Here is a 20,955-nt window from a genome sequence, read left to right on the forward strand (position 1 = left end):
TGCAGTGTCAGATGTTACTTCTTTTTCATTTCTAATCTTGTTGATTTGTGTCTTCTCCCTTTTTTCCGTGATGAGTCTGGCTAACGGTTTATCAATTTTGTTTATCTTCTCAAAGAACCAGCCTTTAGTTTTATTGATCTTTGCTATCGTTTCCTTCATTTCTTTTTCATTTATTTCTGAGCTGATCTTTATGATTTCTTTCCTTCTGCTCACTTTGGGGTTTTTGTGTTCTTCTTTCTCTAATTGCTTTAGGTGTAACATTAGGTTCTTTATTTGAGATGTTTCTTGTTTCTTGAGGTAGGGTTGTATTGCTATAATCTTCCCTCTTAAAACTGCTTTTGCTGCATCCCATAGGTTTTGAGTCATTATGTTTTCATTGTCATTTGTTTCTAGGTATTTTTTGATTTCCTCTGATTTTTTTCAGTGATTTCTTGGTTATGAAGTAGTGTATTGTTTCGCCTCCATGTGTTTGTAGTTTTTAGTTTTTTTTTTTTTAACTGTAATTGGTACCTAGTCTCATAGCGTTGTGGTTGGAAAAGATACTTGACATGGTTTCAATTTTTTTATATTTACCAATGCTTGATTTTTCCGAAGATATGAATCTATCCTGGAGAATGTTCCATGAGCACTTGAGAACAAAATGTATTCTGTTGTTTTTCGATGGAATGTCCTATAAATATCAATTAAGTCCATCTTATCTAATGTGTCATTTAAGGCTTGTGTTTCCTAATTTATTTTCATTTTGGATGATCTGTTCATTGGTGAAAGTGTGGTGTTAAAGTCCCCTACTATTGTTGTGTTACTGTCGATTTCCCCTTCTATGCCTGTTAGTATTTGCCTTTTGTATTGAGGTGCTCTTATATTGGGTACATAAATATTTACAGTTGTTTTCTCTTCTTCTTGGATTGATCCCTTGATCATCATGTAGTGTCCCTCTTTGTCTCTTGTCTGTATTTTAAAGTCTATTTTGTCTGACATGAGAATTCCTCCTCCAGCTTTCTTTTGATTTCCATTTGCGTGGAATATCTTTTTCCACCCCTTCAGTTTCAGTCTTTATGTGTCCCTTGGTCTGAAGTGGGTCTCTTGTAGGTAGCGTATATACGGGTCTTGTTTTTGAATCCCTTCAGCCAGTCTGTGTGTTTTGGTTGGAGCATTGAATCCATTTACATTTAAGGTAGCTATTGATATGTATGTTCCTATTACCATTTTCTTAATTATTTTGGGTTTGTTATTGTAGGGCTTTTCCTTCTCTTGTGTTTCCTGCCTAGAGAAGTTCCTTTAGCATGTGTTGTAAAGCTGTTTTGGTGGTGCTGAATTCCCTTAGCTTTTGCTTATCAGTAAAGATTTTAATTTCTCCATTGAATCTGAATGAGTTCCTTACTGTGTAGAGTAATCTTGGTTGTAGGTTTTTCCCTTTCATCACTTTAAATATGTCCTACCACTCCCTTCTGGCTTGCAGAGTTTCTGCTGAAAGATCAGCTATTAACCTTATGGGTATTCCATTGTATGTTATTTGTGGCTTTACCCTTGCTGCTTTTAGCATTTTTTCTTTGTATTTAATTTTTGATAGTTTGATTAATATGTTTCTTTGCATGTTTCTCCTGGATTTATCCTATATGGGATTCTCTGTGCTTCCTGTACTTGATTGACTATTTCTTTTCCCATGTTAGAGAAGTTTTCAACTATAATCCCTTCAAATATTTTCTTAGACCCTTACTTTTTCTCTTCTTCTTCTGGGACTCCTATAATTCGAATGTTCATGTGTTTAATGTTGTCTCAGAGGTCTGTGAGCCTGTCCTCAATTCTTTTCATTTTTTTTTCTTTATTCTGCTCTGTGGCAGTTATTTCCACTATTTTATCTTCCAGGTCACTTATCCATTCTTCTGCCTCAGTTATTCTGCTGTTTATTCCTTCTAAAGAATTTTTAATTTCATTCATTGTGTTGTTCATCATTGTTTGTTTGCTCTTTAATTCTTCTAGGTCCTTGTGAAAGGTTTTTTGTATTTTCTCCCTTCTGTTTCCAAGGTTTTGGATCATCTTTACTCTCATTACTTTGAATTGTTTTTCATGTAGACTGCTTATTTCCTCTTCATTTGTTTGGTCTGGTTTGTTTTTACGTTGCTCCTTCATCTCATGCATTTTTCTCTTTCCATTTTTTTTTTAACTTACTGTGTTTGGGGTCTCCTTTTTGCAGGTTGCCTGTTCGTAGTTCCCGTTGTTTTTGGTGTCTGCCCCCAGTGGGTGAGGTTGGTTCAGTGGCTTCTGTAGGCTTCCTGGTGGGGGGGACTGGTACCTGTGTTCTCGTGGGTGGGACTGGATCTTGTCTTTCTGCTGAGCAGGGCCATGCTCAGTGGTGTGGTTTGGGTTGTCTGTGAACTTTTTATGATTTTAGGCAGCCTCTCTGCTAATGGCTGTGTTTGTTTTCCTGACTTGCTAGTTGTTTAGCATAGGGTGTCCAGCACTGTATTTTGCTGGTTGTTCAGTGGAGCTGGGTCTTTGCGTTGAGATGGAGATCTCTGTGAGACCGTTCACCGTTTGATATTAAATTGGGCTGGGAGGTCTCTGGTGGTCCAATGTCCTAGACTTGGCTCTCCCACCTTTGAGTCTCAGGCCTAACACCCAGGTGGAACACCAAGACCCTGTCAGCCACATGGTCGTTTCTGTGCTGCTTCCCTGCCAGGAGTGTCCTAATGTGGTGACCAACTCAGTCTCCAACTTCCCTTTCATCAGGACAGGCTCATTGTTTCTTTTTCCTTGCGTTTTTGTCTTCCATTTTTGTTTGGTGGTTTTCTGTGGTATTTTTCTCAGTTTCCTCATTTTGTTTTGTGTCTCCGTTCTAGATTTATGTTTTGTAATTAACATGAAGTTTGTATCAAACGTCACATAGATAAATAGTTTTTTCTGCTGATAGCATCTTATCTTCATTTAACTGTATGGTTTTCCTCTTCCCCTTTGGTGTTTTTGTTGTCTCAAACTTTCCCTTTTTACATTGTAAGTTTGTTACCAAACTGAAATAGCTATAGTTACTTTTTCTGCATTTTCTCCCTTTTTTAATCTTTATACTGTAATAAAGTATTTAAGAACCTTTTCTGATAAATAGTTGCAATTTTCTGATTCTTTCTGTCTATCACCTTACTCCAAGTTTTGTGTACTTTTGTCTTTGTTTCTGGTGTATGACCTCTGTTCAACATCTCTTGTAAGGCAGGTCTAGTGTTGATGAACTGCCTCAGTTTTTGTTTGTCTGTGAAAGTCTTTACTTCTCCTTCATATCTGAATGATAACTTTGGTGGATACAGTATTCTTGGGTGACAACTTTTATCTTTTAGTATTTTGATAATGTCATTCCATTCCCACCTGACCTATAGAGTTTCTACTTAGAAATCTGCTGATAGCCTAATTTAGGTTCCTTTGTAGTTTACCATTTTTTTCTCCCTGGCTGCCTACAAAATTGTTTGTCATAGACTTTTGGCAGTTTTAATATGTGTCTTGGAGAAGGTCTTTTTGCGTTGAGGTAATTACGTGTTCTCTTAGCTTCATGGAGTTGTCTATTCAGTTCCTTCCACAGTTTAGGAAATTCTCAGCTATTATTTGTTTAAATAAACTCTCTGCTCCCTTCTCCCTCTTTTCTCTTTCGGTGATGTCCATTATCCTAATGTTGCCCTACTTAAGAGTCAGATAGCTCTTGTAGAATTTCCTCATTTTTTTGCATCTTATTTTTCTTTCCTCTTCTACTTGTATCTTTTCTAGATTTCTATCTTCACACTCACTGATTCTTCCATATGGTCTGCCTTATTTCCAGTGCTTTTTAATGCATTCTTTATCTCATTTATTGAGTTTTTCAGCTCCAGAATTTTAGTTCTTTTTTTTAGTTTCAATCTTTTTGGTAAAGCATTCCTGTTTATTAATTTTATTCCTGAGCTAATTGATGTGCCTTTCTGAGTTTTCATGTAGCTTGTTGAATTTCTTCATGACAGCTATTTTAAATTCTCTATCAGATCACACTATTATGTGACTTTAACTTTGGTTTCTGGAGAATTGTCATTTTCTTTTTGTGGTGCGGTGTTACTGTGCTTCTTCATGGTACTTCCTTCTGCAAGAGCATGTGAAGTGAGACAAGTTAGAAATTAGGGGTCTTTTCTTTTTCCATAGGTGGTACTATAGCACAAGTTTTTGGTTTCTCTTACCTGAGCTGCCTCTGTCAGAGGTGTGCCCCCTGTCCCAACTCTCATTATCACTTCTGGTGTTTTCTTGGTCATTGGCACCTTGCTTCTGCCTTTGTCACTGGCAGAAGCTGCCTGGTTCACCTGGCTGGTGGGTTCTTCCCTTGCTTTCAGGATCCTCTGAGTCACAGGCTCACAGGCTCAGGCACCGCAGGGGGAAGGGGTGGGGAAAGCCAGGGTCATACCAGTGCCTCTTCCCTATCTGGTTTTCTAAGGTTCTTAGGCTCTGCCACTGCTGGTGGGAGAGCAGAGGGACTGGAGACTTGGGCACCTCAGTGGCTGGAGGGACAGGGCCGCAGGCCCCATTCCCACAGATGTACAGTTAGATGTGGCCATGGGTGCCACTGCAGCCAGGAGGCTGGTGTGTGTGCTGTCTGCTCTGCTGCTACCAGGTTCTCTGGGGCTGCAGGCTTAGCTGCCATGGCCAGAGGGCCAGGATTATAGGCACTACCTCTACTGTTCCTTCAGTTCTGCCTCCTCTATCTGTTCCAGTCCATCCATCTTTAGATGTACAGGTGTGTGGAATTCTCTAGCATCCTGGTGTGTTGGACAAAAGTACCTTTGTTGAGTTGTGAATGTTTTACTCGTTGTAGATTGAAGGGGAGAGACAGAGGTAGCTTTTCATTCCACCATGTTGTTGATGCCACCCCTTGATTTTTTTGTTTAAGACAGAACACTACTGTATTCATCTATCCAGCTGGCAATTGAGAATTTCTTGGGAAGCAGCACACAGCCTAAGGAGCAAAGAGCAACATTCTGCTAAAATGTTAACTTGGAGCCATTTTCATATAGTTTAGAGTGTTTGACTAGTTTTTTATTCAGTAAATATTCATTGAGCAACTACTCTGTGGCAAGCTCTGTGCTAAAAGCTGGGAAACAATGTCAAACTGTAGCAGACATGGTCCTTACCTTCATGGAGCTTGCCATCTAGGGGATCGAATGCCATTAATTAAAAACTCACACAAATATGTATAATATCACACTTGTGGTGAGTGTTAAAAATAAAACCAATGTGTTAATATAATTGCCTATGGTGACTAGATTTGCCCAAGTCAGTGAGGTCAAGGATAGTTTCTGTGAGTAAGTATGAATTGAACTGAAATCCAGTGGAACAAGTAGGAGTTAATTATGTATAAAAGTAAGGGGATAGCATGTGAGACAGAGTGAAAAGCATGTGTAAAGGCCTCTCGGTGGATAGACCATGGGCCACTAGAACTGAGGGAAGGTCAAAGTGTATTTGGAACACAAGGAGAGGAGCAAAAGGTGGCACTAGATGTGCTTAAGAAGTAAGAAGGTGAGGCCATCCTAATTTGCTATCATTTTCCCTTTAATTTGAAGCTTTAGGATTATCTTTCACACTGTTGGCTTAAGCCAACAAAAATAGATCGTAAATAGGAGTGATTAAGTGATGACTTGCTTATTACCTAGATTTTTTTTCCTACTAGACAGGACACCTTCATGGAAAATTATTTCACCAGCCAACGAGACAACATCTTCCGTAATGTGGAGGTTCTGATTTATGTCTTTGATGTGGAAAGCCGCGAACTGGAAAAGGACATGCACTATTACCAGTCATGCCTGGAGGCCATTCTGCAGAATTCTCCAGATGCCAAAATCTTTTGCTTGGTGCATAAAATGGATCTGGTACAGGAGGATCAACGAGACCTGGTAAGAAATAGAATGGGTGGTGCACCAAATAAGTGACATACTTTGTAGACTTCTGTAGAGATATAGGTAAATTTGTACCATTCTTTTTTAGGAAAAAAAAATCTCAGCATAAGCTTTCAAAATAAAGTTGACATTTGTTTTTAAAAACACTTATAAACAGGGCTTCCCTGGTGGCGCAGTGGTTGAGAGTCCACCTGCCGATGCAGGGGACACGGGATCGTGCCCCGGTCCGGGAAGATCTCACATGCCACAGAGCGGCTAGGCCCATGAGCCATGGCCGCTGAGCCTGCGCATCCAGAGCCTGTGCTCTGCAACGGGAGAGGCCACAACAGTGAGAGGCCCGCGTACCGCAAAAAAAACAAAAACAAACAAAAAAACACATAAACAAATGTTCCATGGTAAGGGAAATATAATGTTCATTTAGCAAATAATTTTCAAATTTAGGAAAGGATCCTGACTGTGTGTTATCACTAAGCAGCTTTATGTACTTTTAAAATATATTTGATACCACTGTTTTACTGTCCTTCAGAGCAGGCAGTTATTGTCAAGGCTAGAAGACCCACCAGGGGTGAGATAAAGAAAGGTCATAGCTGTCACTAGGTTGACCTAGGAAACTGGTATGCACCAATTCAAATGCCAACTATACTGTGTTAGGCACAATGCCAAGGCCCTCATAATTGCACTGATATGGTATATTTATCTTCTTTTCTGGCATGGGAGTTAGTACACATAAATTTAAACAAGAAAAGACACAGTAGAAAGGGCAAACCCCTAGCTAGCTATGAGACCCCAGGACTGGCAAGTCACAAATAGAGTTTAGCTTTAGTTTGCTCCATATAAAATAAGAGGATTGGATTTTAAAGTCTAAGCTGAAAGAGAAGATCCTCTATTTCCAAGGCTAAAGTTGAGGAAAGCAGTTTTAGAATATACTGGTGATGTAGAAGAATACAGTTCCTCTTTGGGTTGGAACCTAGGAGTCTAAGGATCCCCTATAACTTAAGAATTTTTTGGTAATAACTTAAGAATTTTTGGGTAATAACTGTGGTCAGGAATACTTTTTTTTCCTGTAATTAGTAACAGGATTGCCTTCAGTGTTCCAGTATTTGAGTATGTTTTGGTGTTTCTAGGTTAGCTTACAGGCTTTCAGAAACCACTTGACAGGGTTCCGTATTTGACTCTGAAAAGGACTTTTGAGTATTCTTTTAAATTCCTTCTCCCTCTCACTAAATATCAATTCTGTTTTAATTCAGCAGAAAATTCTTTATGTAGCTTGATCTTGAGCTTGTGAGGGGTTTGTTATTATTACTGTTTTTTGTTTTGTTTCCCTGGCCCAATTTGCAACAGAAAAATTTAGAGCATTCCAATAAATGACCTCCTTATGGATTTTTAAATTACTTGTAATTTTTAGTGATCAACATATTGTTTTCTAAATGCTTATGTAAATATCCCCAAAGATACATTAATGTTCTTTGTGGGATTTTAAGCTTAATTAAGAAAAGTATACTCTATTTCATTAAACTTTCAGACTTGGAGGTTTTGGAATAAAATGGCTAGGGTGCTTCCCTGAATATCAGTTTCAAGCAAGATAGGTGTTTCCCTCTATGTGTGTGTATTAGTCAGGGTTCCTCAGAGAAACAGAACCAATAAGAAGTGTGTGTTTGTGTGTGTGTGTGTGTGGAGAGAGAGAGAGAGAGAGAGAGTGAGAATAAGAGACTGATTAATTTTAAGGAATTGACTCATATGATTGTGGAGGCTGGCAAGTCCGAAATCTACAGGGCAGACTGATAGGCTAGATACCCTTGTTGCAGCTTGAGTCAGAAGGCAGTCTGGAAGGCAGAATTCCCTCTTCCTGGGGAATGGCAGTCTTTTTCTCTTAAGGCCTTCAACTGGTTATATAAAGCTTACCCATATTATGGAGGGGGATCTGCTTTACTAAAAATCCATCCACTGATTTAAATATTAATCTCATCTAAAAAATACCTTCATAGCAACATCTAAATTGGTGTTTAACCAAATGGGTATTGTGGCCTAACCTAGTGGTTGCATAAAATTATCCATCACAGTGTGAACAGTGCACTCACTATAAGCCCACCCAGTCCTGGAAAATATCTGTGTATGTGTTTATATTTGTATAAATAGATATTTTTCCATGTATATATGGGCACATATATAGATAGATACATAGCCAAGAAGAATAGATATTTGTGTGTAAGGTGTTGTTATATCTATGTAGCCAAATAAATACAGTCCATACAGAAATAATATATGTGTATGCATGTGTGTATGAGAGTAAGATATCTACAAAAAGTTGAAGTATTTTGATTTATAAAATCTTGATATTGGTATGCATATCTTAAAAATGACCCAGATTGGATTATTTGGAATGTTAGGTATATTTTATTAAGATTCCTCTGTATGGTAAATTTTATTTTCCAGCATAGTATTCTCAGTGAGTACTCAAAACAAGCAGCACAGTCCTGAAGAATTCTAGTAGCCATTGTACTTTGTAGACCTGACTTGAAATCATTTCTGTCATCCTAGTCTGTAAAGTAACGTACACATTTAAAAATTCCTCTGAGGAAAAATGAAATGCCCCTCTTTAAAATATGCTAAAATATTACACCTCAGATCTTGCAGTGAGAGAGGAGAGCTGTTAGTTATATGCTGATCAGTATGTTGGTCTATTTACTTCAGATTTTTAAAGAGCGAGAAGAAGATCTGAGGCGTTTGTCTCGCCCATTGGAATGTTCTTGCTTCCGAACATCTATCTGGGATGAAACTCTCTATAAGGTGTGTATGTTTCCCTGAGTTCTCTCATTTAAAGAGCATGGAAAAAAGCTAGAAGGGTATTATCAAAACTAAAAGATTTTAAACTCTTTCATAGCCATCTAGATGTGTTGAACCAAAAGAAGAAATAATCTACAATAAATTGTTTGAAAAATACCCAATTTAACCTTAAGAAATTTTGGTTTTGATCTTAGATTGGGTCGACATACCTACCAGATCACACTGAATTAACCCAGTTTGGTCCTGATTAATTTGATACAGATCTTCATGACAGTAGAGGTTCACTGACCATCATCCATTTTGACCTGTTGTGGTCTCAGTGCTGACTGGAATTGTATCTAATATTCAGGTACCTCTACAGGATATAAGCTAGTCTGCCTAAGTTTGGATGGCAATAGAAGAACAATATTTAGGGGAGAGATTGGAGAAGGGAGTCTTAGAATGGGATATGTTATTTCTAGAGTATGATAGCTTCAACTTTCATGCCAAATTAGAGACTAGCATTCTTTCAACCAGAGAGATTGTTCCCATTGGTGGAATGGATGCCACACTGCTTGTAGTAGTTGTAGAGGTTACAAATAATAGCTGTGTTATGGATGAAGCTGAAATTACCTTATTGGCACATAGGCTCCTTATCCTGCTTCCTCCCTTTCTCACTGATTTAGTGATTTGAAAGACTGGCTCCTTTTGGGTCCTCCTGTGGTCAGACTGCTTCTGGTATCCATTGACAAGTCTGGGTAGGAAAGCATCCTTCTCTGTGACTTGTAGCTACAGCCTCAGTATCAACTCCATCTGACAAGTATCTACAACCAAAAGCACAGAAACCTGATTTGCCAAGGAGAAAAACAATAGGACTTTAAACATAGTCACTGATTTATTTTTTTAACTAATTCATTTTTTCCCCAATATGTTGACCCAGCCTCGCTCTAATAACAGATCATTTTGAGATACCTATCTAGGAAATACTGTTCTAGATTAATTTGGGCCGAATTTCTCTCAAAGCCTTATTCCCATAGAACAGGTAACCGTGAATAAGGATGGACATGACGCACTGATAAGAACCAACTGCGGTGTGAAGGATGGCAATACATAACACGACCAAAGACAATTGGCTAATCACAACACTGCTGTGAGTGACAATGTCTCTGCTGTGGTTAGCTTTGGTGCCTTCTCCAAGGTAAATTCAGCAGTGACATTAACACCGACCTGGGAACTTGGAACCTGAACCCCCATGCCTAAGTAATAAAACTAATTGGAACAGAGACATGGCTCTACTCTCTCTTACATCAATGTTGCATAGAGCTGACATAAATTTTTATATTAAGTTTTATTCTAAAAGCACTCATTGCAATCTGCTTGATGCTGTTGGACGCACAGATGGCTAAGACCAGGTTCCTGCCCTCTAGTAGGGGAGAGAAGAACATTGTACACCTTACCAGACAAATTGGAGCAAAATTGAAAGAAATATTATAATGAAAATTCAAATAAAAGAGCCTTAAGAGAATAGAGGGAGGGTGTGGTTAATTTCAACTCCTTATTTTAGTCATACTCCTCTGGATGAAGTTATTTTTAGGCAAACACACAGTGGACTGTTTTTAATTCAATTGGATCAATAATTTATAAAGCTGACAGTAAGCCTTTTGGAATGATAATGCCACTAATTTCTCTTGTAATTTCTATTGTATGTTATCCCATTGAGGGGAGGGGCCATTTTTCTATGTGGCTCTGATATTTTCATAAAATTGATTCTTAGATGTATGTTAAATATAGCATTATTAGGTTCTGATCTTTAGAGCAATCTACACTATTGGACTTACATATCTGTTTGAATGGCTGGATTAGAAGTTCTTTAGCCCAGTATATCAGAGTTTTCAACTTCCCTAAGGTAATATGATAGAATAAAATATTTGTTTATTTTTAATTATCAATGGAAAGAAGTATTTTACAAAAGTGTTTGAAACTTTAAAAAATCCAACTGAAGGATAAAAATCAAATATTATCTTCATTTTCTCACTTCGTTTGTGTTATACTTGTTGCCAGAATTTGTTTGGGACTCAATTATCACCATATTTTGCTGTCTGTATGTTATAGTATACTTACTCATTTGCAAAGATCTGGGACTGGCTACCTGTTAGTAATATTACACTGTGCTTCTGTTCTGTTAGGCTTGGTCCAGCATTGTTTATCAGCTGATTCCCAATGTTCAGCAGCTGGAAATGAACCTAAGGAATTTTGCTGAAATTATTGAGGCTGATGAAGTGCTTCTATTTGAGAGAGCCACTTTTCTGGTGAGAACTTTCTGCTCTGCAGATGTACTTCACACTCACCTTCTTCTATTCAGCAATGGAGAATATGTTGCCACTTTCAGAAAGAACCTTTTTCCCTCTTGTCATTACTTCACCATGCATAGCCTTATTTGTAAAGTAGTATTGTCAGCAAGTAACTTGAAAGAAGTTCGTTGGTGCATGGATCTTTAGTAATTAGTAAAACTTAGATGTTTGCAGGTAAGCCTTACTATAGAGTTTAGATTATTTTTGTGAATAATTGTTCATTTGTGTTAAAGAATTCCTATTTCCTATTGACTTTTATTATGAAATGATGGGTATTTTTCTTTGAGTTTAAAGCTTTTAACATGGAAGAGATGTAATGGTCAACTCAGTGACGTAGCTAAGAGTTCAGATGGGGAGGTGAAAGGGCAAAGAGGTATGTTGGTATTTTTATTTTTCTTATAAATTCGGCTTAACGATGATATTAGCACCTACTGTGTATTTGGCCATGAGGGGGTATGCAAAACCCAATATTATATTTATAAGTAAAATTTTTAAATAACTAATAAAAATTGGCTTGAGCTGTCACAAAGCACTGCTTAAGTAATTGCTGATCAGCTTAATAAATATAGCTCTAAGAGCAGCTCACAGTAAGTAATTGGTTTCTGAGCTCTACCAGTGCTTCATGATTTTAGACACATTTATTGCTTTTTTTGTTTTTTACATACACATGTATCCTTTTTCAAATTCTTTTCTCATTTAGGTTATTACATAATATTGAACAGAGTTCCCCATGCCGTACAGTAGGTCCCTGTTGGCCATCTATTCTAAATATAGAAGTGTGTACATCTCAATCCCAAACTCCCAATCTATCCCTACCCCCACCCTTCGCCCCTGGCAACCACAAGTTCCTTCTCTCAGTCTGTGAGTCTGTTTCTGTCTTGTAAACAAGTTCATTTGTATCATTTCTCTTGGATTCCACATATAAGCAATATCATATGATATTTGTCTTTCTTTGTCTGACTTACTTCACTCAGTATGATAATCCCCAGGTCCATCCATGTTGCTGCAAATGGCATTATTTCATTCTTTTTAATGGCTGAGTAATATTCCATTGTATATATGTACCACATCTTCTTTATCCATTCATCTGTTGATGGACATTTAGGTTGCTTCCATGTCTTGGCTGTTGTAAACGGGGCTGAAATGAACATTGGGGTGCATGTATCCTTTCAAGCCATGTTTTTCTCCAGATATATGCCCAGGAGTGGGATTCCTGGATCATATGGTAGCTCTAATTTTAGTTTTTTAAGGCACCTCCATACTGTTCTCCACAGTGGCTGTACCAATTTACATTCCCACCAACAGTGCAAGAGGGTTCCCTTTTCTCCACACCCTTTCCAGAATTTATTGTTTGTAGACTTTTTGATGATGGCCGTTCTGACTGGTGTGAGGTAGTACCTCATTGTATTTTTGATTTGCATTTCTATAATAATTACTAATGCTGAGCATCTTTTCACATGCCTCCTGGCCATCTGTATGTCTTCTTTCGAGAAATGTCTATTTAGGTCTTCTGCCCATTTTTTTTATTGGGTTGTTTGTTTTTTTTTCATACTGAGCCACATGAGTTGTTTGTAAATTTTGGAGATTAATCCCTTGTCTGCTACATCATTTGCAAATATTTTCTCCAATTTTATGGGTTGTCTTTGCACTTTCTTTATGGTTTCCTTTGCTGTGCGAAAGCTTTTGAGTTTAATTAAGTCCCATTTGTTTTTTGTTTTTTTTGTTTTTTAATTTCCATTACTCTAGACGTGGATTGAAAAAGATTGTGCTGCAATTTATGTCAGAGTGTTCTGCCTATGTTTTCCTCTAAGAGTTTAGAGTATCCAGTCTTACATTTAGGTCTTTAATCCATTTTGAGTTTACTTTTGTGTATGGTATTAAAGAATGTTCATATTTTTTACATGTAGCTGTCCAGTTTTCCCAGCACTATTTATTGAAGAGACTGTCTTTTCTCCATCATATAGTCTTGCCTTCATTGTCATAGGTTAATTGACCATGGTGTGTGGGTTTCTTTCTGGGCTTTCTATCCTATTCCATTGATCTATATTTCTGGTTTTGTGCCAGTTCCATACTGTTCTGATGACTTTAGCATTGTAGTATAGTCTGAAGTCATGGAGCCTGATTCCTCCAGTTCCGTTTTTCTTTCTCAAGATTGCTTTGGCTATTCAGGGTCTTTGTGTCTCCATACAAATTTTAAGATTTTTTGTTCTAGTTCTGTGAAAAATGCCCTTGGTAATTTGATAGGGATTGCATTGAATATGTAGATTGTCTTGGGTAGTATAGTCATTTTGACAATATTGATTCTTCTAATCCAAAAACATGGTATTTCTTTCTGTCTGTTTCTGTCATCTTTGATTTCTTTCATCAGTATCTTACAGTTTTTTGAAGTACAGGTCTTTCACCTCCTTAGGTAGGTTTATTTCTAGGTATTTTATTCTTTTTGCTGCACTGGTAAATGGGATTGTTTCTTTAATTTCTTTCTGATTTTTCATTGTTAGTGTATAGAAATGCAAGAGATTTCTGTGTATTAATTTTGCATCCTACAACTTTACCAAATTCATTGATGAGTTCTAGTAGTTTTCTGGTAGCATCTTTAGGATTTTCTGCATATAGTAGTATCATGTCATCTGCAGACAGAGACTGTTTTACTTCTTTTCCAATTTGGATTCCTTTTATTTCTTTTTCTTTTCTGATTGCCATGGCTAGGACTTCCAAAACTATGTTCAGTAAAAGTGGTGAGAGTGGATATCCTTGTCTTGTTCCTGATCTTAGAGGAAATGCTTTCAGCTTTTCACCACTGAGTATGATGTTAGGTGTAGGTTTGTCATATATAGCCTTTATTATGTTGAGGTAAATTTTCTCTGTGCCCACTTTCTGGAGAGCTTTTATCATACATGGGTGTTGAATTTTTTTAAGAGCTTTTTCTGCATCTATTGAGGTGATCATATGGTTTTTATTCTTCAGTTTGTTGCTGTGGTGTATCACACCGATTGATTTGGGGATATTGAAAAGTCCTTTCATCCCTGGGATAAATCCCACTTGATCATTGGGTCTGATCCTTTTAATGTATTGTTGGATTCGGTTTGCTAGTGTTTTGTTGAGGGCTATTTTTGCATCTATGTTCACCAGTGACATTGGCATGCAATTTTCTTTTTTGGTGGTATCTTTGTCTGGTTTTGGTTATCAGGGTGATGGTGACCTCATAGAATGAGTTTGCAAGTGTTCCTTCCTCTGCAGTTTTTTGGAATAGTTTCAGAAGGATAGGTGTTATCTAAATGTTTGATAGAATTCATGTGTGAAGCCATCAGGTCCTGGACTTTGGTTTGTTGGGAGTTTTTTAATCCGAGTTTCAATTTCATTCTTGTAATTGATCTGTTCATATTATTTGTTTCTTTCTGGTTCAGTCTTGGGAGATTGTACCTTTCTAAGAATTTGTCCATTTCTTCTAGGTTGTCCATTTTATTGGCATATAGTTGTTTGTAGTAATCTCTCATGATCCTTTGTATTTCTGTGGTGTCTGTTGTAGCATCTCCTTTTTCATTCCTAATTGTATTGATTTGAGTCCTCTCCCTTTTTTCCTTGATAAGTCTGTCTAAATGTTTATCCATTTTGTTTATCTTTTCAAAGGACCAGCTTTTAGTTTCATTCATCATTTCCGTTGTTTTCTTTCTCTCTATTTCATTTATTTCTGCTCAGATCTTTATGGTTTCTTTCCTTCTATTAACTTTGTGTTTTGTTTGTTCTTCTTTTTTTAGTTGCTTTAGGTGTAAGTTTAGGTTGTTTATTTGAGATTTTTTTTGTTTCCTGAGGCAAGATTGTGTTGCTGTAAATTTCCCTCCTAGAACTGTTTTTGGGGTACCGCATAGGTTTTGGATCCTCACGCTTTCATTTTCATTTGTCTCTATGTACTTTCTGATTTCTTTGATTTCTTCAGTGATCCATTGGTTGTTATGTAGCATATTGTTTAGCCTCCATGTGTTTGTGCATTTTACAGTTTTTTTCTTGTAGTTGAGTTCTAATCTCATAGTGTTGTGTTTGGGAAAGATGCTTGATATGATTTCAGTTTTCTTAAATTTACTGAGGCTTGCTATGTGGCCCAGCATGTGATCAATTCTGGAGAATGTTCCATGTGTACTTGAGAAGAATGTGTATTCTGCTGCTCTTGGATGGAATGCTCTAAATATCAATTAAGTCCATCTAGCCTAGAGTGTCATTTAAGGCCTGTGTTTCCTTACTGATTTTCTGTCTGAATGATCTTTCCATTGATGAACACTGGGTGTTAAAGTCCCCCAGTATGATTGTGTTACTGTCGACTTTTCTTTCTATGGCTGTTAGTATTTGCCTTATATATTGTGGTGCTCCTATGTTGGGTTCATATATATTTACAATTGTTATGTCTTCTTCTTGGACTGATCCCTTGATTATTATGTAGTGTCCTTTTTTGTCTCTTGTAACATTCTTTAAACTATTTTGTCTAATATGAGTATTGCTACTCTAGCTTTCTTTTGATTTCTGTTTGCATGGAATGCATTTTTCCATCCTCTTACTTTCAGTCTGTATGTAGCCCTAGATCTGAAGTTGGTCTCTTGTAGACAGCATATATATGGTAGACACATATCTTAATCTCTCTGAGTTTGGTTCCCCTTTTATAAAATGGAGATAATAATATCTATATCATAGGTTTATTGTGTGGATTAAAATGGGACAAGGTAACATTAAGCCCTAGCCCAAAGTTTAGCATACAGTTGGCAAACTGTTTAACGTTGATTTCTTTTGCTACTGCAGCCAACAGAGGGCAGAGAATTCAAAGTGCAATTTTTTTCTCCTTCCTTTGTGGAAACATTATTTTTAATGGTAGCATATTTGGGAGTCATCCTTCCTGCTAACTGGTACAGCTGAGGCAAGGAGTCCTAACTAGAGTGTCTTTCTGCCTCAGCCCATAGGCAGGGATCACTTGCTTGGAAGTTCACTACCCTGAGCCCTGTCTTTCCTGCTAGTGGTAATAGCAACAAGCAGGTGAGCTCTTCTGTCTATCTTGAGACATGTGGCATGGTAGAATCCTGCTTCAGCAGTATTCTCCTGCCACATCTACCACACATGATCATAGAGGTTAACCTAATATAAACTCTGTTTTTCACTGGCAGTAACAAGTAGCTTTTGCTTTCTCTTGAGGACTAAGTTTCATTGTGATTGACCATTTTCACTATAGCTCTTGAAGTCAATCAACAGGAACCTATTCCACCATTGGTCTAGGAATTATGTTTTGAAATTTTCACATGGTTTCAGGGAATTGCCCTGTGAATTTTCTTCTGGCAAATGACTCAGTTTTGCTTCCTACTAGAAACTTTACATCAGCCTATGGGAAATACTTGTGTGGTTTTATTAATCTGAAAGTGTGAGGGGAAGTATTTTCAGCTGGCATTGGTGTCCATCATGAATAGGTTCATTTATAAATAGTAAATCCTCAGAGGTCAGAATCGTTCAGTTAAGATTTTTAAATATGATACCAAAAACCACTTGGTGTTATAGACTTCATTAAAATTAAATACATTAAGTACACCTCAGCAACAGCTAAGAGGGACTTCCCTGGTGGTCCAGTGGTAAAGAATCCACCTTCCAGTGCAGGGGATGCAGGTTCAGTCCCTGGTCGGGGAACTAAGATCCCACGTGCCACGGGACAACTAAGCCTGTGCACCACAACTACTGATCTTGCACACCTCAACTAGAGAGCCCGCATGCTGCAAACTACAGAGCCCACACACCCTGGAGCCTACGTGCCACAAATAGAGAGAAGCCTGAGTGCCGCAACGAAGAGCCTGCATGCCACAGCGAAAAGATCCCACATGCCTTAACGAAGATCCTGTGTGCCTGCAATTAAGACCCGACACAACCAAAATAAATAAACAAATAAATAAATTAAATATTTTTTAAAAAACAGCTAAGAATTTTTATTTTTCCTTTTTGATTTGTTCTTTTTTTGAATCAAAGACCATCATATTGAAATAAGATGAATATTTAATGATTAAAGTAAGTGAGAAAGGACAGCAATGAACCAAAATAGATAATACAATACTTAAATGCTCTAATAAAATTATAACCAAACAGTACTGGATGGGTCATCCGTAGGGATGTTGAAATTATGCAGATGTTAACAGGATATGGGACAGAGGAATAGAGGCAGTAAAGCCAGGTGCCAAGTCTACCCTGAAAATCAGGGTGACCAAGAGACTGACAAATGTATTGCCTTGAAGAGTAGTAGAGGGTGATATGACAACACTGCATGAATTTAAAGGGCATTGCTCTTTTTCATAGGTGATTTCTCACTATCAATGTAAAGAACAGCGTGATGTCCACAGATTTGAGAAAATCAGCAACATTATTAAGCAATTTAAGCTGAGCTGCAGGTAAGAGATCTTATGTGATGTATTTATCTCTGGAACAAATTGTCATTTTTTGAGAGGTTCAAATAACTATAGTAGACTGCACTTCTATATTCTTCTTTATATTAAAAATAAAGCTAAACTCTAAGGGAGCCTACAGTTGACAGAAGTGAAAGACATCTTTAATGCAAAGTCAACTGATGCAGAAGAAGCATATGAAAAATATCTAAGCAGAGTACCCCTTCAAGATGTTTGATACTATTTGGGAAAAAAATAAACAGAAAATGTCCAAGAGAGTTTTGAAAAACAAGAAAGGAGAATTTACCCTACCAAATACCAAGATTTACTATAAAGCTACGGTAATTAAAATAGTGAGGGACTGATTCAAGAATGGTACAAAGTAGAGAGTCTAGAAATATCTGATCATATTGTCTCAGCTTTGTTTAAATACAATTTGAATCTTAGCATTGTGAATATAGGAAGAAGGAATGGCTGAACATCATAACCTAGTAAAGATTTAATAATCAAAATTCTTATCCTGGTAAAACTTTGATGCCCAGACAATAGAATAAGTGTAATTGTTTCCCTTTTATGTCATAGCACACTTTGAGACTTTCTGGCATGTTTATTCTAACATTTTTAAGAAGAAATAGCAAATGGCATATAAATATCATTACCCTTTTTATTTTCAAAGAAATGGGATCATTTCTAGAATTTCAGCATAACTAACATTCAAAAGATACAGTTATTAATCTCAATGATAGGGAAATTTCAACTGAATAAACTTCTTAAATATTAGAGAAATCTTTGGTAACATGATTTTTAATATGAATCTAGGTCTAAGCCCACTTTTCATTGCACAGTCAGTATCAAGTCCTAATCCACTTTCTAAGTCACTTTCCAGCACATGTTAAATTTGTCATTAGAGTTTCCTTGGAAAGCAAAGTGTAGTGATTAACTGTCTTAATGAGGTGGTGGATTGAGATATAATGCTATGAAAATATTTAATGTGAAAAATAAGAATGTCTTATGTTGCTATTATTTTACGTTCTTTATTCACTTTTCTCCTTTCTCCTATAGCAAGCTGGCTGCCTCTTTCCAGAGCATGGAAGTCAGGAACTCTAACTTCGCTGCTTTCATTGACATCTTTACATCCAACACTTATGTGATGGTTGTGATGTCTGATCCATCCATTCGTAAGTTTAAACTTAGCCGACATAGGTTCAAAGCCACGTATTTTTTAAACTAATTTCCCTAAAGGTAGTATATTATTAAAGATACTGAAAAGCTATTTAGTAGTGCACAACACTGTAAATGTACTTAATGCCACTGACCTATACATTTGAAAATGGTTAAAATGGTAAATTTCATTTTATGTGCATTTTACCACAATGAAAAAAAATTTAGTACTAGTAGTAAATACTTTTTATTTAATAGACCTATTTTGAAACTTAAAGATAATTTAGACTCTAGGGTATTATATCTTATTCATGGGAACTTTAAAAATTACTTATGGGGCTTCCCTGGTGGCGCAGTGGTTGAGAGTCCGCCTGCCGATGCAGGGGACGCGGGTTCGTGCCCCGGTCTGGGAAGATCCCACATGCCGCGGAGCGGCTGGGCCCGTGAGCCATGGCCGCTGAGCCTGCGCGTCCGGAGCCTGTCCTCCGCAACGGGAGAGGCCACAACAGTGAGAGGCCCGCGTAACGCATAAAAAAAAAAAAAAAAAAAAAAAAATTTTAAAAAATTACTTATGTATAGTTACTACATCTAAGGATTTTAAAGAAAAAGAACCCAAATGTATGACTTACGCTCCATGTGGGGTAGATTTTTAAAAGACTAGTCAATCTAAGCTCTGAACTATTAAATGTTGAACCATTTTATATGTCATTGTATATTCCTAAGTACCATACTCCCATATTTCTGTTATGAGCATAAAGAGAGATATTTGGTGCTTCCATGCCATAATAGCCATATCCATCACAACCATTGAAATAAAGGTTCTAGCAGTATTTCCAGGATGCTCCCAGAAGTTTAAATTATCTCTTAAGTTATCTATCTTAGGTTAATATTAGAATACAACATAAGATAATATTCTTTTTTACTATTAGCTCCAAACCAAAAGAGTTTGAAAATTTATTTTGAAAATACTATGTTTAGAATATAAACTAAGTCTTTTATTTATTCAGAAAAATTAAACTCTGGTTAACTTGGTACTTATGTTCTCTGTGACATACATTGAGGGATTTGGCTCTCTTTTGTTTGTTTTTACTAGTCAATTATTCCTTTGGCTGCTTGTACTTAGTCTGTTGGTTATCTTCCCTACCCCACCCTCAGCTTCTGCAGCTACTCTGATCAATATCCGCAATGCCAGGAAACACTTTGAAAAGCTGGAAAGAGTGGATGGACCAAAGCAGTGTCTTCTTATGCGCTAAAACATTGCCAAATGCTGTTTCAGAAAAAAATTGGAATACTGTTTCTTAATCTTAATGTTGTATTAGTATATATAGGCTCTGAAATGTTGTGATGCTTATCACTTCTGTATTTCTTCCCTACTCCCCAGTCTTAATGTTTAACCTTGAATGCTATTTACTCAAATAGCCAGTGAGGAGTTAGAAGATGAGCTGTTTATGAAGTTGGTGTGACATATAAATAGGTGATATATAAGTGTTCTGATAACAACGTTCTAATAGTGCAGGTGTTCTGTTAACCTGGTTCCAGTTGTTGTGTATGCCAAAGCCTTTCCCAGCGTCATCTTGTATTCTTTACCAGAGAGTAACCTAAATGTTTGGAATATTACTGTTTTCTCAGCATGCATTAAAAATATTCCTTAACTACAATTGTAAATAAACTTTTGCTGTTAGGGATTTCAGTGTCTGTTTTTCTTTTCCTTGTTTCTTCAACTTTTCCCTAAGAAAGAGCAAATGAATTTCAGTTATCCTAGGGGAAGGGGACCTGCTATTTGGGAAATAGTACAAAATAAAGTTGGATAGGAAGGATGAGCCAAATGATAGCCTTAAAGCTAGGCAGAAGAGTTTTGGTACAATGTGATAGGAAACGACAAAGGAATGTTGAAAGAAAGTTAACCTATAGGCTGACTGATGGCAGTCGGAGAAGCTGTGGTAGTAATCCAGGCCTGAGGTGTATTGAAAGTCTATTTCAGGATGCAACTGGAGAAGGAATGAATAAAAAGTTGAGGGAAAATAGTGTTTATGAGATGTAAGTCTTCTTTCTGTGAGGTCCAAGAATGGTTAATTTTATATATTCTGTAACACCTGGTGGGATGTGCCTTCATTATACTAGTTAAGTAGTATTAAAACCTCTTTCAGGGCTTCCCTGGTGGCCCAGTGGTTGAGAGTCCGCCTGCCGATGCAGGGGACACGGATTCGTGTCCCGGTTCGGGAAGATCCCACATGCCGCGGAGCAGCTAGGCCCATGAGCCATGGCCGCTGAGCCTGCGCGTCCAGAGCCTGTGCTCCGAACGGGAGAGGCCACAACAATGAGAGGCCCGCGTACCGCCAAAAACAAAAAAAACAAACAACAAACAAACAAAAACATCTTTCAGGCTGGGAG

The 20,955-nt window shown here is 37.3% G+C and overlaps 1 protein-coding gene across 8 annotated transcripts in view; it reads left to right on the forward strand.

Moving 5' to 3' along the window:
- RRAGB (Ras related GTP binding B) overlaps positions 1-20,256 on the forward strand; it is a 50,827-nt gene extending 30,571 nt beyond the window's left edge. For 6 of the 8 annotated variants that reach the window (XM_032620515.1, XM_032620514.1, XM_032620513.1 and 3 more), the window contains 6 exons: positions 5,666-5,888; positions 8,583-8,678; positions 10,841-10,963; positions 17,318-17,409; positions 18,466-18,581; positions 19,720-20,249. In XM_032620515.1, the coding sequence (XP_032476406.1) occupies positions 5,666-5,888; positions 8,583-8,678; positions 10,841-10,963; positions 17,318-17,409; positions 18,466-18,581; positions 19,720-19,817 (748 nt within the window). In that variant the 3' untranslated portion in view covers positions 19,818-20,249. Of the gene's footprint in view, positions 1-5,665; positions 5,889-8,582; positions 8,679-10,840; positions 10,964-11,299; positions 11,379-17,317; positions 17,410-18,465; positions 18,582-19,719 lie in introns of those variants that run through there. The other 2 variants (XR_004348129.1, XM_032620508.1) reach the window with 2 other exon arrangements.
- Positions 20,257-20,955: the final 699 nt, after the last annotated feature.

Source organism: Phocoena sinus, chromosome X (genome assembly GCF_008692025.1).
Source record: "Phocoena sinus isolate mPhoSin1 chromosome X, mPhoSin1.pri, whole genome shotgun sequence".
NCBI classification, from domain to species: domain Eukaryota; kingdom Metazoa; phylum Chordata; class Mammalia; order Artiodactyla; family Phocoenidae; genus Phocoena; species Phocoena sinus.